Source organism: Accipiter gentilis, chromosome 8, assembly GCF_929443795.1.
Source record: "Accipiter gentilis chromosome 8, bAccGen1.1, whole genome shotgun sequence".
NCBI classification, from domain to species: Eukaryota; Metazoa; Chordata; class Aves; order Accipitriformes; family Accipitridae; genus Astur; species Astur gentilis.
Genome location: NC_064887.1, coordinates 43,804,846 through 43,829,900, shown reverse-complemented (window position 1 = coordinate 43,829,900; position 25,055 = coordinate 43,804,846). Strand labels below are relative to the sequence as shown.

Sequence of the window (25,055 nt, the reverse complement as noted above, 5' to 3'; positions counted from 1 at the left end):
GTTGTTTGGAGCACTGAAAAACTAACCATGTAGCTGAGAATATGCTGTGAGGGCCAGTCCAGGTGGGACTGGGAGCTATAGTGGGTGATATATCACTTTGCCCCAGACTGAACTTGTACAATTCCTTCCCTTCTCTGCTCTCGCTCACCTCCCAGTTTGATTTTCTCCTTCCTCTATGCTACATGTCTGAAAACATGAACAGAAGAGGTATACACAGCATACATGAGAACACTGGGATGTAAGCAGGAGAGAGACTCATTCAGTAAAGCCACTGACAACCGCACAATCAAAGACCCGGTCTTACTCCATTTTTCTCCTCTTTACATTATTCTCCGTTTTGCCCCATCTTGCCTTGACTTCCATGGAAAAAAACCCCAGTCACATCTGGCTGACAAGCCAACTCCCCTCCACGTAAATTCATTCCCTATGTACTGAGCTAGGAGAAGGGTGTTCATGTTTTTAAAGCGCTGTGAATGAGTTAGAAAAAACTACATCAGCAGCTCAAAAGTTCTAGCTACAGGCTTCAGAGGTTGCTTCCCCAATCTTAAAAACACTGTAAACTTGTGAGATCGTTGTGAGAAAACACAATGGATTACATGAACTATCTTTAAAAGGTATTTCACAACTTAATTACAAATGAAGCAAGTATGTTTTGTCTGCTAACTTCTGCAAATATTTAACAGCATAATAGCTCTTCCCTCCATGCCCATTCCTGAAATGATAAACAGAGACAACACGTTATATACATCTCCTTTCTTTATGGGTAACAGCTCCCCCCACACAGGCACATGAAGGGAGCCCCTGCATTCAGCCACTTCCTCTTCAATCACAAACACTCCACCTAAAGCTTCAGCACTGGGCACTTGAGATAAGGGTTTCTTACTGAGCTTGAAATGTTCAGCATTGCACAGTCTCACTGTAATGCTTTTCTCCAATTTTGCTCTGTCCCCCTTTCTGTAAACCCACCTCCCTAATGCTAGTGACAGCTGATGGAAAGAAGAGGGAAAGCTAAAATATGGATATAGCCTTTTCCACGCCGTATCTTCAAATTGTTACATGACAGAAGACAGTTCATTATTTTATTTTTTTTTTAAAGAGGACAAAGTATAAGGCTGTTCTCGTACCTGGGATCTACATGTGGGTCTCGCACACAGGATGCATCCAGCTTCACACATGAGATGTCCCATTATCAGAGCTGTTTAGAGACTGCCATTTCTGCTCCACCTAAATCTCTGAGACTGAAATTCTGGAGAAACTACTGTCCTGACAACACAGTGCGAAGCTAGCCATTGCTCCTGGGTAAAAGCTGATTACACAGCTACAACTGATTGAATGCACTGTATCAAAATAGATTAGGACTGCATCTGCCTGGGTTACATATGGTGTAATGTGACTGACATCCAGTTTTGTACAATGGCTACTCAAAAGCCAAAATTCCTGCGATTTTAGGGAAAATTATGGTGGTGTACTGATGTGGGGAGGGACAGGGAAAGATCATCTAAATTGCTTGTATATTGGTGCAGGATATCAGCAAAGTCTCTGTCCTGTACTGAATGTTACAGTAAGGAACCTTTTCTTCCACACTGCCTTGAGATTTTGCAACAGATCACTTGTTTCCCTCCTTTTATGACAACAACAAAAAACAGTTTTGAAATTCAGGTGATAAAACAGCTGCCAATCATGAGTCAATCTGACAATCCATTTACCTAGCGTCCTGTGAGTTACCACCTCCCATGCAAAAATGAAACTGAAATCTCCTGACTAGGATGTATTTAACTGACACTTCGTCAGGAAATGTCAAACTCAGTTAAAAAAAAAAAAAAAAAACAACAAAAACCAACCAAAACAATAAAAAAAATCCCCCAACCACCTCTGTATTCAAAAACACAGATAAGACAATGTTTAAAATAGCTAGAGATTCTTTTCAGAAGGAAGTCGTTTATAAATGGAATTCCAAGGAGTTAATTGGCCTTATCTGAACCTAAGTGCTCTGTAGGACAACAAGGGGCGAGGGGAGGACAACGGAAGAACAACATGCACAAGACCGGGCTGCTCTGCTACAGTCAGACAAGTTTGTCTCATCCTTATGTGACACATACTTGTTTCTCACTTGCATTCTTTACACTGGATTTAGAACAGCATTTCCCAGTAAGTTTTTTGCTGTATACTCCACAGATACAAAACTACAAGCTTTTTTAGGCATCAAGTATCTTGACCAGAGTTCACATGTTTAGAAACAGGACATCACAGAACTATTTCTGTAGTGATTTAGGCTACTACATAAAAACACAACAATAATAGGAGACTAGGAGTAGTAAGGCACATGCCTTCTCTGTCTTAGGAGATGTATCTGTTTTCTAGCTTTTTTTAACCATCCAGTTTACAAGCCTGTGATGTTTTCAGCCATTTCTTTGGCTTAAATAGCTCAGGTCTCTTCCTGCTGTCTCAAACTTCAAGTTCAAACTGGTCCAAAGTTACCAGACTGCGTGTGGATTGCCTGTGGAACCCTTGCTGCCAATGCAGCGGCATGGCCCTTGATCTCTAACACATTTATCCACAGGAGCAAGAGCTGTGGTATTCTCTGCCTCCAATTACAGAGACACTGAGGGCCAAGCAGACACTGCAAAGGCCTATAAATGTGATCAAATCTCAGTGATTTCAGCAAGAGCTCAGGTGTCTGATTTGAGGATCTGCATGAATGGCCTAAGATCTCACAGAAAGTCTAAGGCAGACAGTAGCTTTGATTGCCCAAGTCCCAGGCTAGGACCCTTGCCACCAAGCCACACTCCTTCAATGCCCAACCTGCCACTGAGCCACACAGCAGCATCATTTCAAAGTGGAACTGCTGCCAAGGCTCTTGCTTCCAAGCTGTGACAAACAGCCAACTTTCTTCATGGAAATATAGTCAGACACGCTACTAACTGCGAAGTGCAGCCTCTAAACACAACAGAACCTCAAAATACAACAGTAACTAAAGCACGGGCATGCCAGATTGCCTTCTGGGGTATTCACGTTGAATGCTTTTCCCCCACAGTTTTCATAAGAGAATGACCTACAAAGGAAACTTACTGCACGGCTGGGCATTTACTGTGAGAGCTGAGATCAAGAGATTCAACAGATGTGTACGATATCGATTCCACCAACAACCAAAGCTGGTGGCTACCCATAGTGACTGATACCAGGTTGTGCAACAGTGAGTAATCGGTCCCAACAGATGAGGGAAAACAGATGGCAGAAGGCTGGTAAAAATGCACAGAACCACATGTTGCTGTGGGACTGCCGGGAGATCACACACCCAGAAAAACTCAGAGATGTAAAAGCTTGCAGGGACTTGAACTCACAAAGTAAACACAAATGGTTCGCCTTAAGTTGAGACAGAGTTTGTTTTTTAGTCATTGTTAAATATAATATAATAAATAAAATATTTGCCACAGAGAGTAAACAAATGGTTGCTGCTGCTGCTGGGGACAGTTCATGATCTATGTCACAGTGTTTTTCCTGGAGTCCATCTCTTCAGCACTCCTGAGTGCCCTGTCGCAGGCCACTCTGGACCTGCTGAATGTTTTAGGGATACATCTTCCTCATGATGCACCTACCTGCCACAGCTGTCAGAAGAACGAACTAGTGCCTGCACCACACTGTGAAAGAGTGCACATATCCCTTTGAGGATGTCCGGATTCTCTCCTGCTTCCAGGAGACTAAAGTATGTGTAATCACTTCACCCCTTCCCTCCTCATGTGAAATTGATAATAGTGAAATAACATCATCATACTGCAACTTCACCCCTGTAGGGAATTGGGTTGGTTTCTTAATTCCTTGGTGAAAACACCACGGGATGAAGCCTGAGGTATTTGTTGTCTGATGGGGAGGATGGAAGAGGAGTGGCCCATACCTCTATTTGGTTCTGCTGTGGCGTGTTTACATCCCATAGTGTTGGCACATGGTTCAGACTATCTGCAGGCAAGAAGTCCTTAGGATCTGCAATGTCAGAGAGGGAATCGGCAGGAGACGAGAACAGGGAGTTGTTGTTGGAGAGCTCATCGAGGTATGAAGAATCCTGAAATGGAGAAATGACCACAGTTAGAGGAGGCAGGATGAGAAGACCAGAGAGCTCCTTTCTCACACCTACTCATCCAGGAAGCTTTAATTTCTTGCTATTAAATGAGCAGCTCTGTTACTTCATGCTCCACAAAACTTAGAAATTAACTTGTAAATGAGGACATGCTCTAAGCAGCTGTTTTAAAATCTGAGATTCTTGAAAAAGTAGGAAAAATGCTGACTGGATAGAAGTGCCGGTACACATTCAAGACTAACTTGGACTGTGAGCATCCCTACATACAGAAGAGTGGAAGAAAGAGGAGCATTCAACAAGATGTCAGTGACCTCAACTTTGTGTTTGATTGACAAGACTGCTGAGGGGTGAAAAGTCCTCAGCCTAACACCCAAAGGACTCAAGTATTTCATTCATGCACAGAAGCCCACAGAGTACCAGCTAAACCTGATAATGACACAGCTGTTTAATTGCAATTTATAACACAGCAATACCTGGAGGCTTCAAAAAAATCAGTCTCATCATGCCAGGTTCTGCACAAACAAGGCTGCCACGAGCAGGGGGGAAGAAGCACTAGTGTCACCTGGATTTGCATCTAGATAAATCCTGGCAAATCTACCAATCCTTTTCCCAAGGGCATGCCTCAGTCCAGACAATAAGAGAATGTGCTTCAGTGACGAGGATCAGGCTCTGCCCTTGCTCTTTTCCTCGTGCCTGTGTTGAGACAGCTTACAATTGGTTTATTTTGTGCCAACCCAGTGATGATGTTGGGTTGACTCACACAGACTCTAGCTCAGAAAGAGCCTTCAATCCCCTCCCTACCATCAATTCCTTGTCTGGTTTTTCAAATTTCAGGTGGCAAGAGCCAATAGCCAAAAAGCACTTCTTACTCTACATCCTTAGCTCTGGCACCGATCACTGCACCTTCCCTGACTCCATCACATCACCTCAGCTCTCCTTCCACATCAAGTACGACCTTCAAAGCAGAAAAATTTTGTCTGCTCTTACTGAAGAGCAACATACTACCAAACACCAAACTCCAGCGCACAGGTCCTGTTGGAGACAAGCCTCTGTCCCAGAGGGATAGGTAGACAGACCAACAGGTCTTTCTTGGTGCCCCATAGAATTCTGCCACCACAAATCAGTTTTGTGGTTCTTCACAAGGGGCGGGTTTGTCAGCGCACAGCCAGCTCAAGCTCTCCACTAGGCCAGATAACCAAATGAGTGCGATAATACTGCAGCACAGCTGCCAGGAGAGCCACAGTGTCTGATACGAGGAGAAATCGCTGTTCATTTCCAGTTAAGGGCCAATTTCCTACTACAAGGCAGAAAGGCAGCCAAATATTTTTAAAAGTCACTTAGCCCTGCCTGACATAAAATCACAAACAGCTGAGCCTGCTGTGCTATTCCTAAGGGCTTCAGGCCAAGAGCAGGGTCAGACTCCCCCCAACTACTATCAAAAGTTACAGGTTTGCAGTGTTTAAAATCATCAGGACAGGTTCCCTTCACCTTCTTCCCAGATGTCTTGTTTGGCACCTGAGCAGACAGTCTCTACTCCAGAGCCATAGGTGCAGGCGCTGGCAGCCGTGCAAGAGCACCAATTCACTAAAGCAAAGGCAAGCAGTAACAGAGATTGCAGGCGCGATGTGTAGTTTGTATTCTTCAAATACCAACCAGGGGGACCCAAAGGCCTAACAAGAAAGGGCAGTTCGTTAGGCTGTGCTACCAGGGTGGTACGGCTATGCAGGACACCCTCCTGCTAGCACCGGGTACTTGTGCTGATGTGTGACACCGCTGCTGCCTGCCCAACAGCAGATGGGCAGCGTTTCCTGTGCAGCTCTTACTCTTGATATTTCTGTGGCTATTTTAGGATTACCCAGAAACAAAGGCTTTTCAGAGACTTAAGCAGACAGCTAGATTTATCATCTCAGACTTAAGTGATCTCTGGAAATGGGACTCTGTTTCACACTCCAGTAAGTAGGAAAACACTTGGGTAAATATGGCCTTTCCTTGCCAGAGCAAGTGCCTTGTGCATCCTGCAGTAACCTGCCTGTCTACCTCCCACAGCCTTAAGCTCCTGACCTAGAGTACTGTACGGGCAGTATACGTGGGAATCAAGCTAACATTTGCTTGTTCATGCTACAGAGATTTTTCTTCCGTTAACTCCCACCTCCCAAGGTCTGTAGCCTCTCCCAACCTTCCAGTCCTCTGCAGAGACACTTGCTGATTACCTCGAACCACTGTGCTGCTAAAACAAGCCATCATCTCCTCTTGCTGTCCTCCCCACCATTCTGCTTCTTCCTCTGGACTCATGATCCCAAGAACAAGCGCTGCAGCAGTTCAACAGCCTCCAGACTGTCACCACAATCTACGCTCCTGTTCTACCACACCTCTTCAGATCCAACCAGCGTATGGGTAAAGTAGAGACCATTGACATCTGGGCTTGCTGTGGTTTAGGAAGAGAGTTTAACAATCACCTAATACTATTCTTTCATATTACACCTGTTATAAAACAGTTCAGATCAATTTTGTAGCAACTCTTCTGGCCATTCCCAGAAAGGAGGAAGAGAGAGATGGACAGGCAGATATACTGCCCCCTTCACCCATCTGCTCTGTTACCTGATACACTGGACTGATGCAGCAGCCAGAGGACCCGAAACAGCTGGAAACTCCACTTAGGGTGTCTGACAGTCCAGATACTACACAGAGGATAAATACAGACTGATATCAAGAGGCTCATAAGAATTCCTTTGAAGGAGTTACTTCCAAAGCCCAGCACTAGAAACAACAACTATTATCTACTTTGAGCACCCACCACAACGTGGTGACACAAACAGCTCCTGAGATGGACCTGGAACTACAACTCTCCCACTCGAAATCCATGACAGTACAAGTGCTTTGTCCATACGCAGTGAACAATAGCTGGTTAAGCAGCAGGTCCCAAAACGCAGAGATGCTGCTTTTCACAGGTGCCTGGAGAGATCTTGAATGCAAACCTAAAAGAAAGCACACCTTGGGCCTGGCCATCTCACACACACCGCACAGTGTTTGGCAGGCAGCAGGAAGAGCAAAGGCTTGCTCCCAACAACCTCTCAGAGCTCAGCTCACATGTGGAGATGCAAGAACTAGTTCCTATTCATAACAAGCAAGAGGAGACATCATCATTGTTGATTTTAAATCTAAAAGATGAAAGGCATTTATTATAATCTGCATGCTGAGGGGAGAAGCACGTTATTCCTCTCTCAAGGACAAGCAGGCCTGGGAGATACTGTGCTCCAGAGAAGAAAGAACTAAACCAAAAGGCTGGACTTGCAAGGCAAACCCAGCTTTGTTTAGCCAGGGGTTTTTTTTGTTTTTCTTTTCATTATGAAAAGCTTTGTTACACAGATCCATTTTGGCATTTAACTGACAGCATTTCACTGGAGGGCTTCACCACCCAGGGACAGCAGCAGCATCTCAAGGAGTTGGATGGTCTCAGATCCCCACCCCGTCTCATCGCTGAGCTACAGCGAGACACTTCTGCGTAAGTTTTATTCATTTGCAAATACCACTGACAGAAGTCAGTTCAGGAGGAAACATCTGCAAACACATGGGCACGGCAGCAAAAAGGCTGTAGAGCAGACTAGAGTAGCCACTGCTCATTAGGGCCCTGAAGACGGGAAAGCACCGGGCTAGAAGAGCAATGGGATGTGTGAAAGCACTGTAACGCAACTGAGATACCCCGGCAAGCACGCCCCCCTTCCTGAGCCCAGACGCTTCAATCCCCCAGCGAAGGCTCCAGCCCCACCACCTCCACCACCGCTCCCTCTGCTCCGGGCAACAGACTGAAACGGGAAACAGGAAATCAGCCTCCAAATCAGAAAGAGGATAATAGTAGTCCTGGAAATTACTTCAGTGATCCCATCTTCATGCAGTATTAAGAGTCATTAGTCACAAACTCTCAGAGTCTCCCATTTGTCTTACCTAATTACATTATCTAAAGAGTGCTAAACCTAGTAACATGCTAGATCCCTGCCTTGAAAAGCTTACAGTGCACCCCAGTAAATTAGTCTTGCTTACATACAAAATGCAGTGTAATTGTTTAATACAAGGTCATACTGATAACTACAACCTGTGTCATTATAAACCATACCTTGACTAATTACTCCACTACTTTAAATGGAGCAAACAGGAGAGTCTCCTCAAGGGAAAGGAAGGATCACCACCTAAACCATCAGCTCATGAAATAACAGAGTGAACAAAAAGGCTCCCTTCCTCAACAGGATAAAGCCACTGTCAGACCCACAGATACTGACACTGGTTACAGCTGATCCCAGCCAGAAGAGACCCTCAGCCAAAAGGTGCCGAGCCCCGACGCACAGACAGAAGCAGCTGAAAACAAGATGATGACATTAGGGGTAGAAGAGATCGCCCAAAAAACCACAAAGACTAAGGACATCACAGGTGCAGCAAGTGCTGGAAAGGGGTGATGAGCTGAACAGAGGGACTGCAAAGCCAGCTCCCAGATCTGGAAAGTGCTACTTCTGCTTTTCAGATGGTCTGATGTGCTTGAGAAGCTGCTTAGTGAAATCACTCCAGAGAGGTCAACCATCTCAGTTGTCAGGATTTGAAGCAAGTTATTTTGTCCCTGTTTAAGACTGATTAATAAGAGTTTTAAAATTTTCTCACTGGAAATAAGAGGTTTTTACAGTAATAGTGCTTATTTTATGTTTCAGTGGAAGTTGAACTTCTGCAACAGATGGAAGCTATCCTGCAAGGCAGGATCTTTATTTCAAATGCTATTCTGCAACCATTTTCCATGTAACTCTTATTTCTGGAATTAGGCTTTTTGATTTTGGGGGGTTTGGTGGGTTTTTTGGATTTTGGGTTCCGCCGCGCCCCCCCCCCCCCCGCCCCACACACACAATTGAGCATAGCCTGCAACCAAAATCCAGACAGCACACTGCAGATCATCATTGTAGGAGAGTTTTACCACGGGGGGCTGGCAGACCTGCTTTGCCTCCATCTCTCCAGCCTGCTTCGTTAAACACTCCTCGGCACCAGGCCAACGAACACCTCGGTGAAGCACTAGCTTGAAGATCTCAACCCCAAGCGCTGCATCTCAGAGCACAGACTCTTGCCAGTTTCTCCCATTACAGAAGGGTGGACACAAACAGAGACTTTGAAGTCTGCTATGAAAACGCAGAGATGTAGTTTATAGACGCACACTACAAAGTGGCAAAAGGGTGATTCCCTTACAACAGACTGACCACCTAATGGAGAATTTTATAAGGGATCAACGGCCAGCCGATGCAGAGGCTATGCACTGCTGCTGGCTGTGGGTCTCACCAGCGTGGTTTGTTTTTTTTTTACATTGAAGTTGAAATAATATCAGCATACTAGAACAGGAGATAGAGGATCACAAATCATTGTCTGGTCTTCATATCAGAAGATGCTCTAGTGAGTAACTTGATAAATCAATGATAGTCATTTGCTGGACTTCTAAACCGTGAGTGCAAATGAATTGCCAGCCAATGCTACTATGGCACACGGTATTTCTGTCATCCCAAAACAGAAAAGTTATCAAAACCAAAAATTAACTCCCTAGAAAAGATCAGAAAAAAATCAGGGTAAAACAACCCAAACACTTAACCTCTTTCTCCCAGCCACAGGGAACAGCTCAGTTCCTTTAGTCAAAACAAAGTCTTTGTTAAAAATAATGAAAGAACAGTTGAAATCTAAATACAGGAATATGCATCCTAAAAATATTTTTGGCTATCAATATAAATGGTTTATTGGCTCACAATCCAGACACAGAGGAAACAAATACTCCTTCTGCACAGCAACTACAGATTACTCCCCTACATAGCACACAGCTGATACAGGGGTTTAAAACACCAAATGTATATATACACAGGCACACACAGATACACATACATGAACAAAGCTACACTGCCAGACAAGTGAGATTTGATATCTCGAAAAACACAGATTAAGCAAATTATGTTCAGGAAAGACAGAATCAAGAATTAACAGCTGCAATGTAAGCAGTCAATCACTAAAAGAAAATCCTTTAGCTGCCAAAAGTCAGTCTTTCTTAATATGGGGCAATAAACTTGCAGTCTTAAGGGTTCAGTGCTCTGGCCAGCAAGCATTTCCATTGCTTTTCTGTACCCAGCGGCTGGTTTAAAAATAAAACTCCTGAAAGCCATTACAACTACATAAACACACAGATCAATTCTCCACACAGCTCCTTTTCCTCCAAGTTTCGCAGTTAGTGACCAAGTTCTAACCGACAGGAACAGTCTCCAAGTAACACATGTTTCAGCAAAAGACAAATCACATCTTCAGCACAGTAAATCTGCTCCCACTGCCTTGCGTCAAGTTGTCACCCCTAAACCTCTGCTGCCATTGCAAAAATTACAGGGGACACACAAGACCAGGGGAGCAGCTGGAGCTGGCTGCCCTTGCAAGCAAAACACACGAGGAAGAAAAAAAAAGAAAAATCAGGAATTACCTTGTAGAGAGATGGGAACTTTAGCCAGAACTGCATTTGGGACATTTTAAAACAGCATTCAGTTTGCTGTCGGCAGAGCAGGATGTGGATGAAGCAGTAAGGTGAGATTTTTCAGTATATAATGGAGAGAGGTCTTCATTCATGACCGCAACAGCAGCAAACAGCCAGGAAGAGAGCTCATCAAGAGTTTTTTAAAATTAACATGCAGAAGAAAGGAGTGAAAATGGAGGAAAAAAGGACAGCCATACAGTGTGTCTGTCCTAAGCCTGTGGAAATTTGCATATAGTGTTTAGTCATGAAGGAGAGTGCTCTTACTTCCTCTAAGTACAAGGGCTGACTTTCAGGAAATGATGCCTGCTTGGTAAGTCAGTGAAATTACTGGCAATGCGATGAGAATTACTGTATGTGGTGTAATTCAACCACAGATACACTGTAAACAAAGCTGCGCTCTGTGGCGGCGCGGCCAGACGTGGGGCAGGAGAGGTCCGGGCAGGAGCCTGGCTCCCCCTGGCTGATTGCCCCCCCAGTTACCAAAGAGAACACCAGCATTTGCCCCACAGCAGCCCCTGCTTTGGGGCTGGGAGTTCCTGCCCTCCTGATTTCAGGGGCTCAGATGAAGTAATCAAACTGAAAAAGATTATGAAAAGTATTCACAAGTTGTTTCTTTCCCCCTCCCAAGACCCATATGCTTTCTTTTGTCTTCAGTATCTGCCCCACCCCAAATATTGCAATTAGAAGATAAAAAGGAGTAGCCATTTTCTTAACTTTCTTTTCTAGATCGTTGTTATTTCTCCATGTCCAGGAACACTGCCTTCTTTTTCTAAGGCCTTCCTTTTTAACTTTAACAGTTTTGGTAACAAAAATAAGTAAAATTTCTGGTGGGAAATGGAAAAAGGCGCAAAAAGGGGACATCTGAAAGGCATTTAGTCATCACAAGCTTAAGGAAAGTCTGCTCCGACACAGTCTGAGGCTGAAGAAGTGAATTTGCCAGAGTACCCACAGCCCTCCAGAAAAAACATGAGAACTTTTCTGTTTGCTTTGTGTGCAAGAGGTTCCTGTTTGCTTCTCCCTAGCACAGCCAGCAGCAGCATCGCTGCCGGGCTCTGGCCGTGGGGTTAGTGCCCCTGAGCTCCCCAGGCAGTGCCCAGGGGCTGCTCCGGCACAGCCCCAGGCTGGACGCTGCACCACTCCATGTCCAGGAGCACAGCTACTCTGCTAAACTCTCTCAGGCAGCCATGCCGCCAGAGGAGGGCAGGGAGAAGGACTCAACCTGACCGGCAAACCCGGCAGAGCACGAACCCAGCAGTGCAGATGCATGTGCTGAGGACGGGGAGAAGAGCGCTGGCTGCCGATCTCTCCGTTCCTGCTCCGAGTCTTTCCACGCAACCATGGCACGGCCTCAAGTGAAATGCAGCTCGTCACTGTTCTGCGTTAGAGCCAGAGCTTGGTGCCTGCTGTCATTGCTGATACAAGAGCTCTTGGGACTTTGTGCCAAGAACTGCTGGAAAATCCCACATTGCAAGGCACTTCTGTCACTCCATAGTTGTTTTTTGAGAAGACAGCAAAGGCCCTACCAGGCTGCAAGAGATGAGAGTGGAAAATGAGGGGCTCTCCAACCCCTCTGAGAATCAGGGGAGACAAAGCAGAAGAGGATAGTTTTGCTTTACGACATTGGATGAGCACAGAGGACTGGCCCCTGCAAGGAAGACACGCTGAGTCCTGGGGCTGAAAACTACCTGCAGGACACAAACCCACAATGGGGCTCATTTCCAAGGGCAGCTGGGTACACGGCACAACCCACTGCAGCACAGCAGTTCCACAGGGATTAATACGTTAATAGACCTTAATAATGAGGATCCATGTTCCATCGTGCAAAACACCTAGTACAAAAGAGTTTTTTCAATAAGCAAATGGGAAAGAAGAATGCCTTTCCCCAGGCACTCGGACTGCAGCCAGGGATGCTGGTGCCGCGGTCGGAGAAAGTGAGGAAAGGGCAGCCCCAGCAGCCCTCGTCCCGGGAGGAGCCGGAGCATCGCTGCTGGGCTCTTCCTGTTATTAGAGCACATTTCACCTCTCTGTGAAGGCTGCGAGCAACAGTTACACGAGTGCTGCTACGGAAGAGGCATTCTGCAGGAACTGTGGTGAAAATGAAGGCTTTGGTTTCTGTGGGCAGCTGGTTTGGGGTGGAGAAAGGCAGTGGGTTTTCACTGCTGCTTTTATCTGAATTTGATTGTATTTAATTAGCTGGTAGTGCCCTAGAGCTTGGGATAGGTGCTTTAATGATACATTTGAAGTAAAGAGACCAAATACATTTTTTTAAATGTCTTAATTAGTGACCTGCTGGTGACTGCCTTGCTGTGTGACCTTGATTAAACCACCAACTCTTGCCTAAGACTACCAAGGTCTTGCTATTTATGCAAACTTTAAAAAGCAGGTGATTTATTTCCTCTTCCTTTTCAGTTAGACAAATAGGACAAAATGTAGGCAACAAAACTGGACTGCCAAAAGGAAGCAAGATGTAGGACATTGTTATAGATAACCAGGACTGCTAAATTGATTTTGCAAGACCGCAGTAATATAATCACATAAGATAAGATAACCCATGAGAAAGTGCCACCTAGAATTTTAACAACCTGTCCTGGGGGAGAAGACATGCCACAGCATTTCTGCTCTCCACAATTAATTCGTGAACACGCATGCTGACAGACAGGGACAGGAAAGCAGAATTATTCCAGCATTCACATGAATTTGATTTACCGTCTTCCAGCAAAATCTGAAATCTACAACTGTCCTGCTTTGGGCTGGGATAGAGTTAATTTTCTTTCTAGTAGCTGGTATAGTGTTGTTTTGGATTTAGTAGGAGAATAATGCTGATAACACACTGATGTTTTCAGTTGTTGCTAAGTAGTGTTTATACCAAGTCAAGGGGTTTTCAGCTTCTCATGCCCAGCCAGCAAGAAGGCTGGAGGGGCACAAGAAGTTTGGAGGGGACACAGCCAGGGCAGCTGACCCAAACTGGCCAAAGGAATATTCCGTACCATCATGTCCAGTATATAAACTGGGGGGGGCAGGGGGGTAGATCACTGCTCGGGAACTAAATGGGCATCGGTCGGCAAGTGGTGAGCAATTGCATTGTGCATCACTTGTTTTGTATATTCCAAGTCTTTTATTATTGTCATTTTATTATTGTTATTATCATTATTATTCTCTTCCTTTTTGTCCTATGAAACTGTTCTTATCTCAATCCACGAGTTTAACTCCCCCCCCCCGATTCTCTCCTCCATCCCACTGCAGGGGGGGAGAAATGAGCAAGGGGCTGTGTGGTGCTTAAGTTGCTAGTTGGGGTTAAAGCATGACAACAACCCAGTTAGTTACTTTGTTGGGTAACCTTCACAGCATCCTCTACCACCTCCTAATCACTGACCTACGGGACAGCTTCCTGAACACGCTGATGGTTTCTTGAAAGCATTTGCTGAACTTCTAGGAAAGCATAAATACAAATCAATATAGACTAACACACCTGCACAGGAGAAGACCTGGCAGCTCATCACCCTCACATAACCAAGGAGCCCAGGACCAAATTTCCTAAAATACTTAGCTGCCAAAAGACAGGGTTTTCAGACGTGTCCAAGCACACTCCAGGCTCAGCTTCCTGACTCAGTGAGACACTTGTGAAAAAAGCCATCAGGCCCCTGAATGTGTCTGCAAGCCAAGCTGCCGGGTACCCATCCCACGCAAACAGGCAGCTGCAGGGATACCTGAGCAATGCCTAGGACACATAATCAGATCGCAGCAATGTGTCTTGGAAAAATAAGTCTAAGAGTAGCTAAAGGGTAGAAGAGTACTAAATACCTGCATGCTACAGTTTGTCCTAACAAGGTTGGGTTTTTTTCAGAGGGATGAAAGATGGGAGAGTAGGTATTGTACAGACCATGCCTTGCTTTTCCTGTTCCCACGACACGACTGGTTTCACCCAGCTGGGTGCAAGGCTTTGCTTTGCATTTTGGCTGTTTTGAGAATCAAGAACCATTCCTGCCATGCACAGGGCAGCCTCTGCTCTAGTTTCAAAAGCGAGGGAGAGGAAGCAAGGTGCATGGTGAGTGACTGCACTGAGAGGCTTTGACAAGTTGAGACCACAAATGGCTTATTTTTAAAACAGATGCTAAGAACAAGGATAACGAAGCAGCTGGTAGGTATTTTATAACCAGAGATGAAATTCAGTGTGTGCGAGGGGGGTGTTTGGATCTGCAAGCCCTGCCAGCACACAGCTCCCTTGAGGACTGGAAATTTGGAAGGCAATTGCTACTTGTCAGGAAGGGGGAGAGGACCAGGAGACAGCCTGCCACTGAGCAAGCGCAGAGGGGAACTCCCAGGCTGGTGTCCCTCCTTAAAATAAGAAGAAACCAGGAAAACTCAGGAAGCATAAAGGAAAGCCAGCGAAAGAGTAAACTCTTGCAGGTGATCCTGAAAGCTAGAGGAAACCAGTGCATGGCAGCAGGCAGTGAGATGCTGTGACTCAGGGAATGACATACATATGAGGCCGGGGAAAGAAAAAGTGACTGAAGGTGTTCATGTCGGAGGCAGTATTTCTTGTGGTGACTGCTGTGGTAGGACCACTGGTGTTTTGAGCGCATTATGGATCAGGACACACAGTGACCGCCAGCGGAACTGGAGACAGGGAAACTCACTCGGACTGACTCAGACCCATTCTGCTTTGAATTAAAGCATCTATTTTAAAACATCTCCCAGTGGTCTGCTATTAAATTATATTACCAGCATTTTTTAAGAGCACTCTGTTTCAGACCAGTACTTTTCCCGCTTTTGTTAGCTTTACAAAGGGGAGGAGGCAGAGAACACTGCTTGCCAAGAACTTCAGAATGCATTTCTCCGTCGCCTCCTGTGCTTTTTCTCCTGCCTAGAGGTGGACATCACTGTCTGAAGGCAGCAATACAGATTAAAACTAACAAGTCTGGAATAGGGGAGACGCCAGAGCCCTCCAGGACCTCATAGACCCTCCCTAGGGCATCCCAGGCAGCTCCTGCAATCCACAGCCAAGCATGACTGACAACAAGTTATGCCTCAAAAGCACAATTACTCTCACTTAACCACAGGTATCTCCACCTGAGTCCCAAGAGCTCCCCTTATACATAGAAGGGAAAGATTTACTCCTGAAGTACAGTTCATCCAACCAAAAGGAGATACTGCTTTAGAATAACATAAGCTGCATCCCAGATGTGTCCCTTCCTCCTTGGTAGCCAGCTCAGGGTGGCTAAATCAGATGATCAGAGCAAACCGAGCACTGAGTCGGTGAATCCTGCACTGATGCCTGAGCCCTTGAAGGAAAGGGTTGCAGCACCCACACATACCTGCCTGCTCCGGCCCTTCACTGTGAACCCAGTGCATGGGCACCAACCAGCTACTGGCATGCCTGTCTCCAGCACTGCTGACCTTCACACAGCTCATAACCAAAGCCACCAAACCCTTTACACTTGCCAACAGCCCGGGCTGATGCCACTGTCTCCTCGTACACTGATGGCAATACTCGCTAAGCTCCAACTTGGGAGCTCAGGTGGGTGGGTGGCCATGTTATCTGGTAGATCATCCCAAAATGCATTATCTGGCAGATCATCACCCAGGCATCCTACACATGGTGAGCCACAGTGATGCAGGAGCCCACACCAAGAGCAGGGCAGTAGCAGACACACAAGTAGCACACTCACGGCCATCCTGCTGGGTAGTCCACACTGTTATCACCAACACAATTTCACCGTACTTGCTGTAACTAGGTCAGATCAGCCATTATAATCACAGCCTTCATTTTTCTCAACAAAGGCCTGAAGTAACGGTTAGGCATCTCACCGAAAGTGTTTATAAAGTGTAATCAAATCAGCCAAAACCCCAACCCTGGAGCGCAAAAACAGAGACATAAGCATGTAAAGCAACTTGTTCATAAAATGCTTCAAAGGCACCACAGCCAGTTAACTGTCTTCAAATTGATTTTAATATCTGTATTCCCTGTAGACATAACTCCAAGACAGCGATAGGTAGGAAGTTCCAGGACGTTTCTTATTCCAGGAAACTCTTCATTTCAGTCAGAACCAAGTCTTTCATATAATATAATTTAATAACTGTTATATTGATTTCTCTTAAATCACCACAGCTCTGTGCACTGAAGCACTTTTAAAAATTAATACTTTTTTTAAGAGTAGGTTAATTTCTCCCCCAAACCCCCCCCCCCCCCCTTTTAACAAGAAAGATTAATAGGAGATTGCAAGGGTCTGGCAGGGAAAAGAGGGCTGGTTTATGGTTTATGTTAACACATGTGGCCAAGAGCCCCCATACACAAGCAGATCAAACAAGGCTGTAACTGCATCTTTACGGCATTACTGCAAATGACCCTACCCAAGAGCAGCCAATTCCTCCCTGCCCCAACAAGCTAAATCAATCTGGACTGACCTCCTTCCTCCAGTCCAAGCACAACTCAAATTTTAAAAAGGGTACCCCAGTTTCCTGCCAAAGCATTTATACATGGAGCTGCTTCACTGAGGAGAAAAGGAAGGAGCTTCTGCAGAGTCCCCTTGCACACCCACTGTGTCCACACCTTCCACACTCAACAGGAGCTGCTCACCCTCGCTCCAAAAAGATAGGTTTTATTTTTCAGTGTAACCTATGGCAGATGAAGTCAGAAGAGTTGGCTTTTATGTATTCAGAAAAGTTCTGTTCTGGATAGTCGCAAGGAGCCAGTCAAATTAAGTTAAGCAAAGGGAAATACAGATTGACTATCAGAAACAGGCAGGTTCATTTTAGATAACAAAAGGCTCAGAGGAAATGGGCAGAGTCGTGTGTTTTAAGTAATTCTAAACAGGATAGAACAGTGAAGTTTAAAGAAAAATCTGTGGTGGCTAAGAGCAGCAAGTATTTACATGAGAGGTATGCTTTTCTAGAACAAGCTGCTCTGCTTTTTATGATACGGCTCTGGGGACAGACTACAGCTCAACACACGCACCTGCCAAGGGACAGCAGATGCCAAATCCTCCTGGATTTAGTGTTTTGTTGTGGCAATTAACAGCTCTTACCACCAGTGACACAAGATAGCATTGATATGATAAAAATGCCTTTGCAGCAGAATTACTGCACACAAGCACTGGACTCCAACTCACCAGCACCTGAGACTGAAGAAATAAACAGCAGAAAGTGAGGGAAGCAATGGAAATCAAAACCTGCTTCTCCTCAGAACTTTGATTTCTAAGGACATGTGTGGAGTCAGTAGACTTTTTCCATAAGGAGATGACACCACAGGGCTGGGGCAAGACTTTGGCTTAAAACAACAGTTCCCAAGATCAAGAAATGCTATCAGACCCCAATATGGCCTCATATAACTATTTTCTAAATCTCAGTTTAAGCCACTTGTTTATATAAAGAATGCCAATAGACCGGCAAGGATGAATCACCCAAGAGCAAGCCAAAAAACAAAAATATTGGGGAGGAAACAAATTCAAGTTCACATTAGGCTGTTCTGACCATGGAAATGAAGCACCTTTTCCAATATGCAGAAATCCATTCAGCAAGGATGCTGCAGTGCACATAGAAATCGCTCTTCACCAGACCCAAGCAGCAGCAGCAGCAAATGATTCGACTAAAAAGAAGTTCCCAGAGCAACTAACAAACATGGCAACACCCATTCATGGCACCCTCAGGCCAGCAAAGCCTTTACGCTCTGAAGGGCCAGTTGAGGGCCTCCATAATAAAATACAGAGAGAAGATGGGGGAAAGCAAATGCCAGTGCTGGAGGAAAACGTCAGCCTTTCCACTCTCTGAACCCTCAAGTCCCCCAAACAATAGGGCATGTGAACAATCCTCCAATCATTGCCACCAACAGAAAGTGTTTACTACACAAATACCTCAGAATCATTAGTCATTTGCTCTTTAGACCTTTTATACCCTTTTTCAGTATTCCTTGAAAACTCTTTAAGGAGACAAGCTGCCTACAGGCTACGCAGTCCAAGCCCAGGCTGGAGTCCCGCTGCAGCCTAGAACGGCCACAGGTACATTTTGGGGAGGTAGCATCCATCGGTTCGCTGTCAGATCACAGACAGGGATTACAAAGCATCACTCCAGATCAGAGATGACACTTCCACCTCCTTCCTCTGCACCCCTCAGGACAGCATGCAGAAGTCAAGCACTGGCAGGCTGCTGAGTTACACAAAAGGCTGTAACCCAAGGGTATAGTAAGCTCTCCTGTGCTGTTAAACTATCACAGACCAGATTTTGGCATCTGAGCAAAGACAAGAGAATAGTCTGTAGTCATGTATGAAGGCAGCACAAGTTCTCACGTAAACATCCAATCTACCTTGTCTGCCCAGCGACCACAGATTTAATCAAGAATCTCTTACCAAAGCATGCAGCAGACTCCTCATGTTCTCTCTCTGGTTTCACTCCTCTGTTTGCCATGGTCGTAACAGCATAAAGTTTAATGGGACTTGCCACTCCTACCACCGCACTAGGCAAGTGTGGAAAAGATAGGTACTTTCCTATATGGTCACCTGGAAAGAGGTAACCACCCAAGCTGCTCCCACACCTTCTGAATGGCATGTTTCAGCTTTCCAGACAGATAGTTAATATTTAACAGTGTGGCATCTGGGACAGCAAGAAATCAGTGAAGTGGAAAATATTGCTGAAGCAAGGGATGGAAAAGCTCCAGGATGGTCCTGGATGACTCCATACTGATGCCACTGCCTCCAGTTAAGTGCCTGCTGCTCTACCAGATCCAAGCTCTAATTCTAGCTCCTGTGAAAAAATCATCAGCTTTTCTTTAGATGAGCAATAACTAGTAGTTCAGAAAGTTCTAGATTTTATCAATGGATTTCCAGGTTAGTGCTTATTGCATTTTAGTATGTGAGAGCAATAGAAGCAAACTATGTAGAAAGCTCAAAAGTCAAAAGCAGAGTATTCAGAAAGGCTCATCTGGCTGTGTACTTCAGCAGGACAAGCCATTTGAACTGGAGGATGACTATAAGGACTGAAATGCCTCTTGGAGAGACAGAGCACACCACTGGCATTATTTCACATTAATGGGCACTGTCACACCAGACACCTGGCGAGCATTCATGTCCACCTGCCCTGTGTCAGCTCTAGATAGACACCATCCTTCTGAGGTACCAACTCAATCAGATCAGTTTCAGATTGGAAAACAAAGCTCTAACAAAGGTCATACTCACTGTTTCTCAGTTTCAGAGCACACAGGGTGACACATCACTGCCTTGGGTTCTCTGTGGGAATCTCCAGAAAGCCCCAAGCAGTAACACTCAGTGCAAAGGCTTACAGACAACCTCTGTTCCTCATGGGAACATACATGGCACTACCTGCTATTACATGGTACAATAACCGAGCAAAACAACTGGCTTGGCTGTGCTAGATTCAGAGAAGGAGACTATTGTTTCTATACTTGAAGCAGAATACTTGCAAGCACATTGTAATAGGTGCAGTCTCAACATTTGGCTTGGAAAGAAAGAGTCCAAGCACAAGCGTTACTGCCTACAACGACTTCACTCTCATCCGTCACTTCCTCTCCAAAAGGATGAGAGTGGCATAAGAATTATTTCTTGTTCTGGAAATCATTTGAGGTCACTTATGCCTGGTTTGTCTTAGAGCCCTCCTGCTCTTTTATGACCTAGCCAACACAAAGAAGCATCCCCTTCTCACAAAGAATCTCCAAAAATCTGCTCTTCCAAGCTGGCTGAGATCAATTTCTGTGATGCAGCAGGGGAAGGAAGCTGATCGACCACTTAGATACTAGAAAATACGTAAGTTAAAGAAATAATTAAGCCCTTTTCCCGTTAAACCTATCAGCCAGATTACACCAGACCTGCAAGCTGAGACCTATGGAGAGGACCCCTCTCCTCCTTCCCATCGCAGACTGTTAAATGGCTTCCACAAGTTGATGAGATCACATTTCTGTCTCATTTCTCCCGCAATTAATTCTGCAAGGGGCAAAGATTAATGCTATTATGATTCATTTACTTATCTTATCTGGTTTTACCCAGTTAGAAGACTCTGGTCAACAGCTACTGGTGACTGACCAGACCCGCTGCATCAGGCAAGTCACTAACATGAGGCACTCCCAGCAGGTTTGCTCAGGGAGTTGAATTGGGACTACCACACCAGTGGCTCACCTCAGAACGCACAAATCCCCAGCATATGTAAATCCAAACCTGCAAAAATCAGAGCCCCAAGGAGGTTCAAAACCTCTCTTTAGCCATGCCAAGAAAATAAAAGCACAACTGGCGGGAATTAACACATCCCCCTCAAGAAGAGGGGAAATGCATCAATATGCTGCTGCATCAATTAATGAACCATGCAGGAAGAAGAGATAGATTACAAAGGAGAAAAAGTTTCTGTTTATACATGTGTCTTGACATTCAGCAGTTACTGAAAATAAAATACATTCAAAAGTGCACAGCAGCTTAACGGGGCCTACTGAAGTATTTCTTGGTGTGTCAAAGCATGATGTTAGCACAAAGGACATCCGGACTGCCCCAGTTTATCCTCGTGTCTCCCTTGTGCTGTTTTCAGCAATTTAGGGCTAGGTTGTAAGGCATGCTTAGAATAGTGAAACATCTAGAAAGGTCAGTCTTCACACGAACACAGAAGAGGGGAAAGAAACCCCAAACCCTGCTCCATCTCACTCAACAGCCAAATGGTGCCCCAGTGCTTATATCTCACACCAAGTCACAAACCTGAAGCAGACAACTGTGATGTTCAGATTAGCTAGTTCCCACACTCAAAGGAAGCTTGGCTCTGCTGGTAAGCTTCTTTGTGAACAGAAAAAACTCAAAACTTTTAGTGAAATAAGATTGACTTATAGATGACACAGATGAAGATTTTGAAGAGAGCCCATGATTTTGCACACCTTAAAGGTTCCTTTAAGGCCCTTCAAGCACCCCCGAGGCTTGAAGGTCCAATCTGTCACTAACTGATGAGCCCCCAACCAACCTGTTTATCAGGTCTCATTAGAAGACCTTAAGCATACTAAAACAAACAAAAACAATCACTAATTTCTAATATAAGCTCCCTGTAACATTGTTTGACCACAAAAGCTATTCTGGACATGGCTTGAAGCATGTGTCCATCCCAGAGCACTGCCACTGCCCTGCTCCTTCTCGTGTTTCTTGTCTGATGGGAGTCTCATGCTCAAGCGGCGGTTCAGGACCCAAGTCAGGGGCTGAAAGTAAACGGGTGCCCTGTAACTCTGCCTGTACTCCTCCTCCTTGGCTACTTCCCACAGGGTTTTGAAACATGGCAAGCTGTGCCCTTTGCCTACCTAAGGCAGGATGCTGGACTGCATCTGGCACCTGCATGCTTCCCAGATAACCAGAACAGCAACTTACTGAGGAGAGCTGAGACTAGGGAGTTCATTCAGTTTGGCTGTTGCCTTGATAGGTCAGAGCAGGGTAACATTCTGCAGTTTTACTCACTATGTATCTTCAGATGCTGAGGGAAACCCTAACGCAAAGAACTTATACAGCCAGACACTGATAATTAACTCCTAGAAAGGATATAGCTAGTCTGTTCTTCATGCCAAGTCAGCTCTGTCAGATCAGCTGCTTTCCAGTCTTTACTGACCAATTTTATCATGAGATGATGCCAAAAGCCAGTGCAACATTTCAAAAACTCCATGGAAAGAGCTCCTTCCCACCCAGAGAGATCCCTGAGGTGAGGATGCCTCTTGGTCCCTAGAGATGCCGAATGAACCAAGCTGACTATTCATTCCTCCCACACTTCAGCCCTGCAAAAAATAAACTGGCTCCAATCTCAATTTGCTAGGCACTGAGTTGATGTAATCCCTAAATATTCACTATTCAGGAATCCGCCACTTGTAATCACTGAGAACGCACATGCAACATACGCAAGTGAAGAGTGTTTCTGGAGGCAAATTACTTAATTGTCTGAAGCATGTTCAAATTCATACTTACCAAAACCCTCCTGCAAACAGGATTCTCCCATACACTTTCAGTGTTTGTGTTAAACATCACTTTAAAAGACAGAAGCAATTTTACCACAGAGAAGCTCCTACCAAGCCAACAGATAGCTTCTGAATTGCTATTGTCAGAGAATCTATCCCAATTGTACACAATTCCTATCAGGTTCTGGACAAATTTAAGATATTGCCCATCTCTTCCTTTCCCCTCAATAAGGCAATACTGAAAAATAAAACCCATCACCATAAAGTACCATTCTCCCCCAAAGCCATCAGTATCTATGTACTTACCTGAGGAAAATCACCATTTTTTGGTAAGAAGTCAGTGGGGTCCACAGATGCATAGTTTGTATCCAAGAAATGTGGTCTGCTGATGGAATTCATATAAAAATCGTGAGGGGAATTAAAATATTGCCTGTAAGGAAATGGGAAAAGCAGTTATTTCCTGTCAGTCCTGAGTATTTCTCAGGTTGCTTCAGACTCCATCATCAGCAGTGGAGCTGCAAATGTGAGATGACACATATAGGAGACTGATATTAAAAAAAAGCTGTGTTTATCCAAAAGAGAAAGCTAGGCAAAATAATACATCTACCAGTTATATCCTACTTCCCAAACTCAGTAGTGCAAGAGTCCGGAAAGCTGTATTAAGAATTCAATTCTCGGCAGTTTGTGTAAACCAGGAAGGATTTAATAGATAAAAATGGTCTGCAGGACTAAATAACATTTCAGTCCTGACAACAAAGCAAAATTAAGCCTCTGAGATGTCCCAGTGCCAAGCATTTGACGGGTGTGATGGAACCTGACAATCACACTACATAAGGACAAGCATCAAGTTTCTCAGAAATATCACACCCGAACGCTAGTTCAGGCCATAAAACTGAAACAGCCCTGCAAACTAGCACAGACAGGGAAAGAAAACACCGCCCTTTGCACACCCTCAAGAGGGAGGTTTACCGCTCACAGATCTTAACTTAAAGACAGATAAAAATGGAAGGTTTAGGGACACGCAACCCTAGACAGAACTATGAGCCCAGACAGAGATGAATTATGGATGTAACTGATCATACCTAGTTACAAAGCAAGTTCTCTGCTGAACTAACAAGTGAAAAAAGCAAAGGTCTTCCAACTGCTCCCTCCTGGGTAGGGCACATGCCAGTGCTTCCTCCTGCCTCCCTGCCCCCAGCTCCGGCTTCCTCTGAGCAGAGAGGAGGTAAGAATTGCAAAAAAGCAGTCAACTCCCCTCCTCCTTCCCAGGAGTAGCCTCTGGCCTGTATCGATTGTCTTCTGGTTTTGCTATTACACAGGCAAGCCCTTTCCCTCTCCTGCAGGAGCAAGGAATGTGCTTCGTAATCTTTCCCGTAAGGGCTATGCACTCACTGCTTGGGCAATCGCCACCCAACACGTTTGCATGCTGGAACCACTAAAACGTTTCACCCGATCTGACTGGTTTCCTCTTGTGGCAAGTTGTATGTTCTTCATATGCCAGAGTTACAGAACCCACAGCAATAAACTTTTTAACAAGGCACTGGAGGGGGAGCGAGAAACAAAATTTAAAAAGAAATACTACCCAGGAGCTGAGCTAGGGAATGACTGCACTGCCAAAGCACTATTAAGCAATTAAAATGCCATGTGTGGCTAGCAGCTCATTAATACACCATGCTTAACATTTACATATGTATTTATGTGCAAACACAGTTATCTTGCTCTGCTAAATATATTTTCCTGCTCTTTTTTCATCATTAAAGATAACAGACTCAAAAAGGAACAGCTCCCTCCTCCTCTTTTCCTTTTTTCCTTCTTTTCAGTGCTGCCACTGTTTTACCTACTGCAGAGATGCACCAAAACAGTGACCTAACCCTGTGCGAATGCAGAGGTGGATTTAGCACACCTGCACCTAATAGCTCTGACAACCCAGCACTGACTCTTGGCTTCTCCTATTAAAATCTGTGCATAGATTCTGGGAATTAATGTATTTACACACAGGGAAAGGCTTGTTTAAATTGCTTTCAAGTTGAAACTGCTGTGGTCTCACTGTCTCTCTTGCACGAGGCCAGAGCTTGGCCAGTGCTAACGAACTAACCAGGGAAGGGGAAAACTATTTTTACTGGAAAAGTGAACATCGCCTCCTATTTCACCAGCACCTCGTGGTCCAGACAAGAGTCAGTTAAGGTAACAGGAAGGAGACCAAGACAGCCCCAACCTCCCTGGCCTGAACTGCTATGGAATGACCAGCTCTGGTATGTTATTTTGCTTTCCTTAATCTTGGTTTTCAAATCTGTGAATGTGAGATGCACTTTCTTCTTGCAATCTGAAACAAGAGCCAACAGCAACTCAGTGCACTGCTTTGAGATCCTCTTAGGAAAGCCAGCAAGTACGCAGTGTTTGCTAAAGTCCTTTTAGTACCTTTGGTGCTGTGCTTTACCTTTCTTTGAATAAGAACTTTAAGATATTCACCTTCATTTGAAGAGCTGGCATAAAGCCAGTGACAAGTTAGCTTGAATTAAACTGGGGGTAAAAAAAACCCACATTAA

General features: G+C 45.0%; 1 protein-coding gene across 5 annotated transcripts in view; it reads right to left on the bottom strand.

Moving 5' to 3' along the window:
* Positions 1-25,055, bottom strand: part of SBNO2 (strawberry notch homolog 2) — a 69,458-nt gene that overhangs the window by 24,897 nt on the left and 19,506 nt on the right. For 4 of the 5 annotated variants that reach the window (XR_007506985.1, XR_007506986.1, XM_049807865.1 and 1 more), the window contains exons 4-5: positions 22,816-22,939; positions 3,893-4,057 (exon numbers count right to left, since the gene is read on the bottom strand). Coding sequence is in view for 3 of the 5 variants with exons in the window: in XM_049807865.1 (XP_049663822.1) it covers positions 3,893-4,057; positions 22,816-22,939 (289 nt within the window). In the remaining 2 variants the exon portion in view is untranslated. Of the gene's footprint in view, positions 1-3,892; positions 4,058-10,547; positions 10,813-22,815; positions 22,940-25,055 lie in introns of those variants that run through there. The other variant, XM_049807867.1, reaches the window with a different exon arrangement.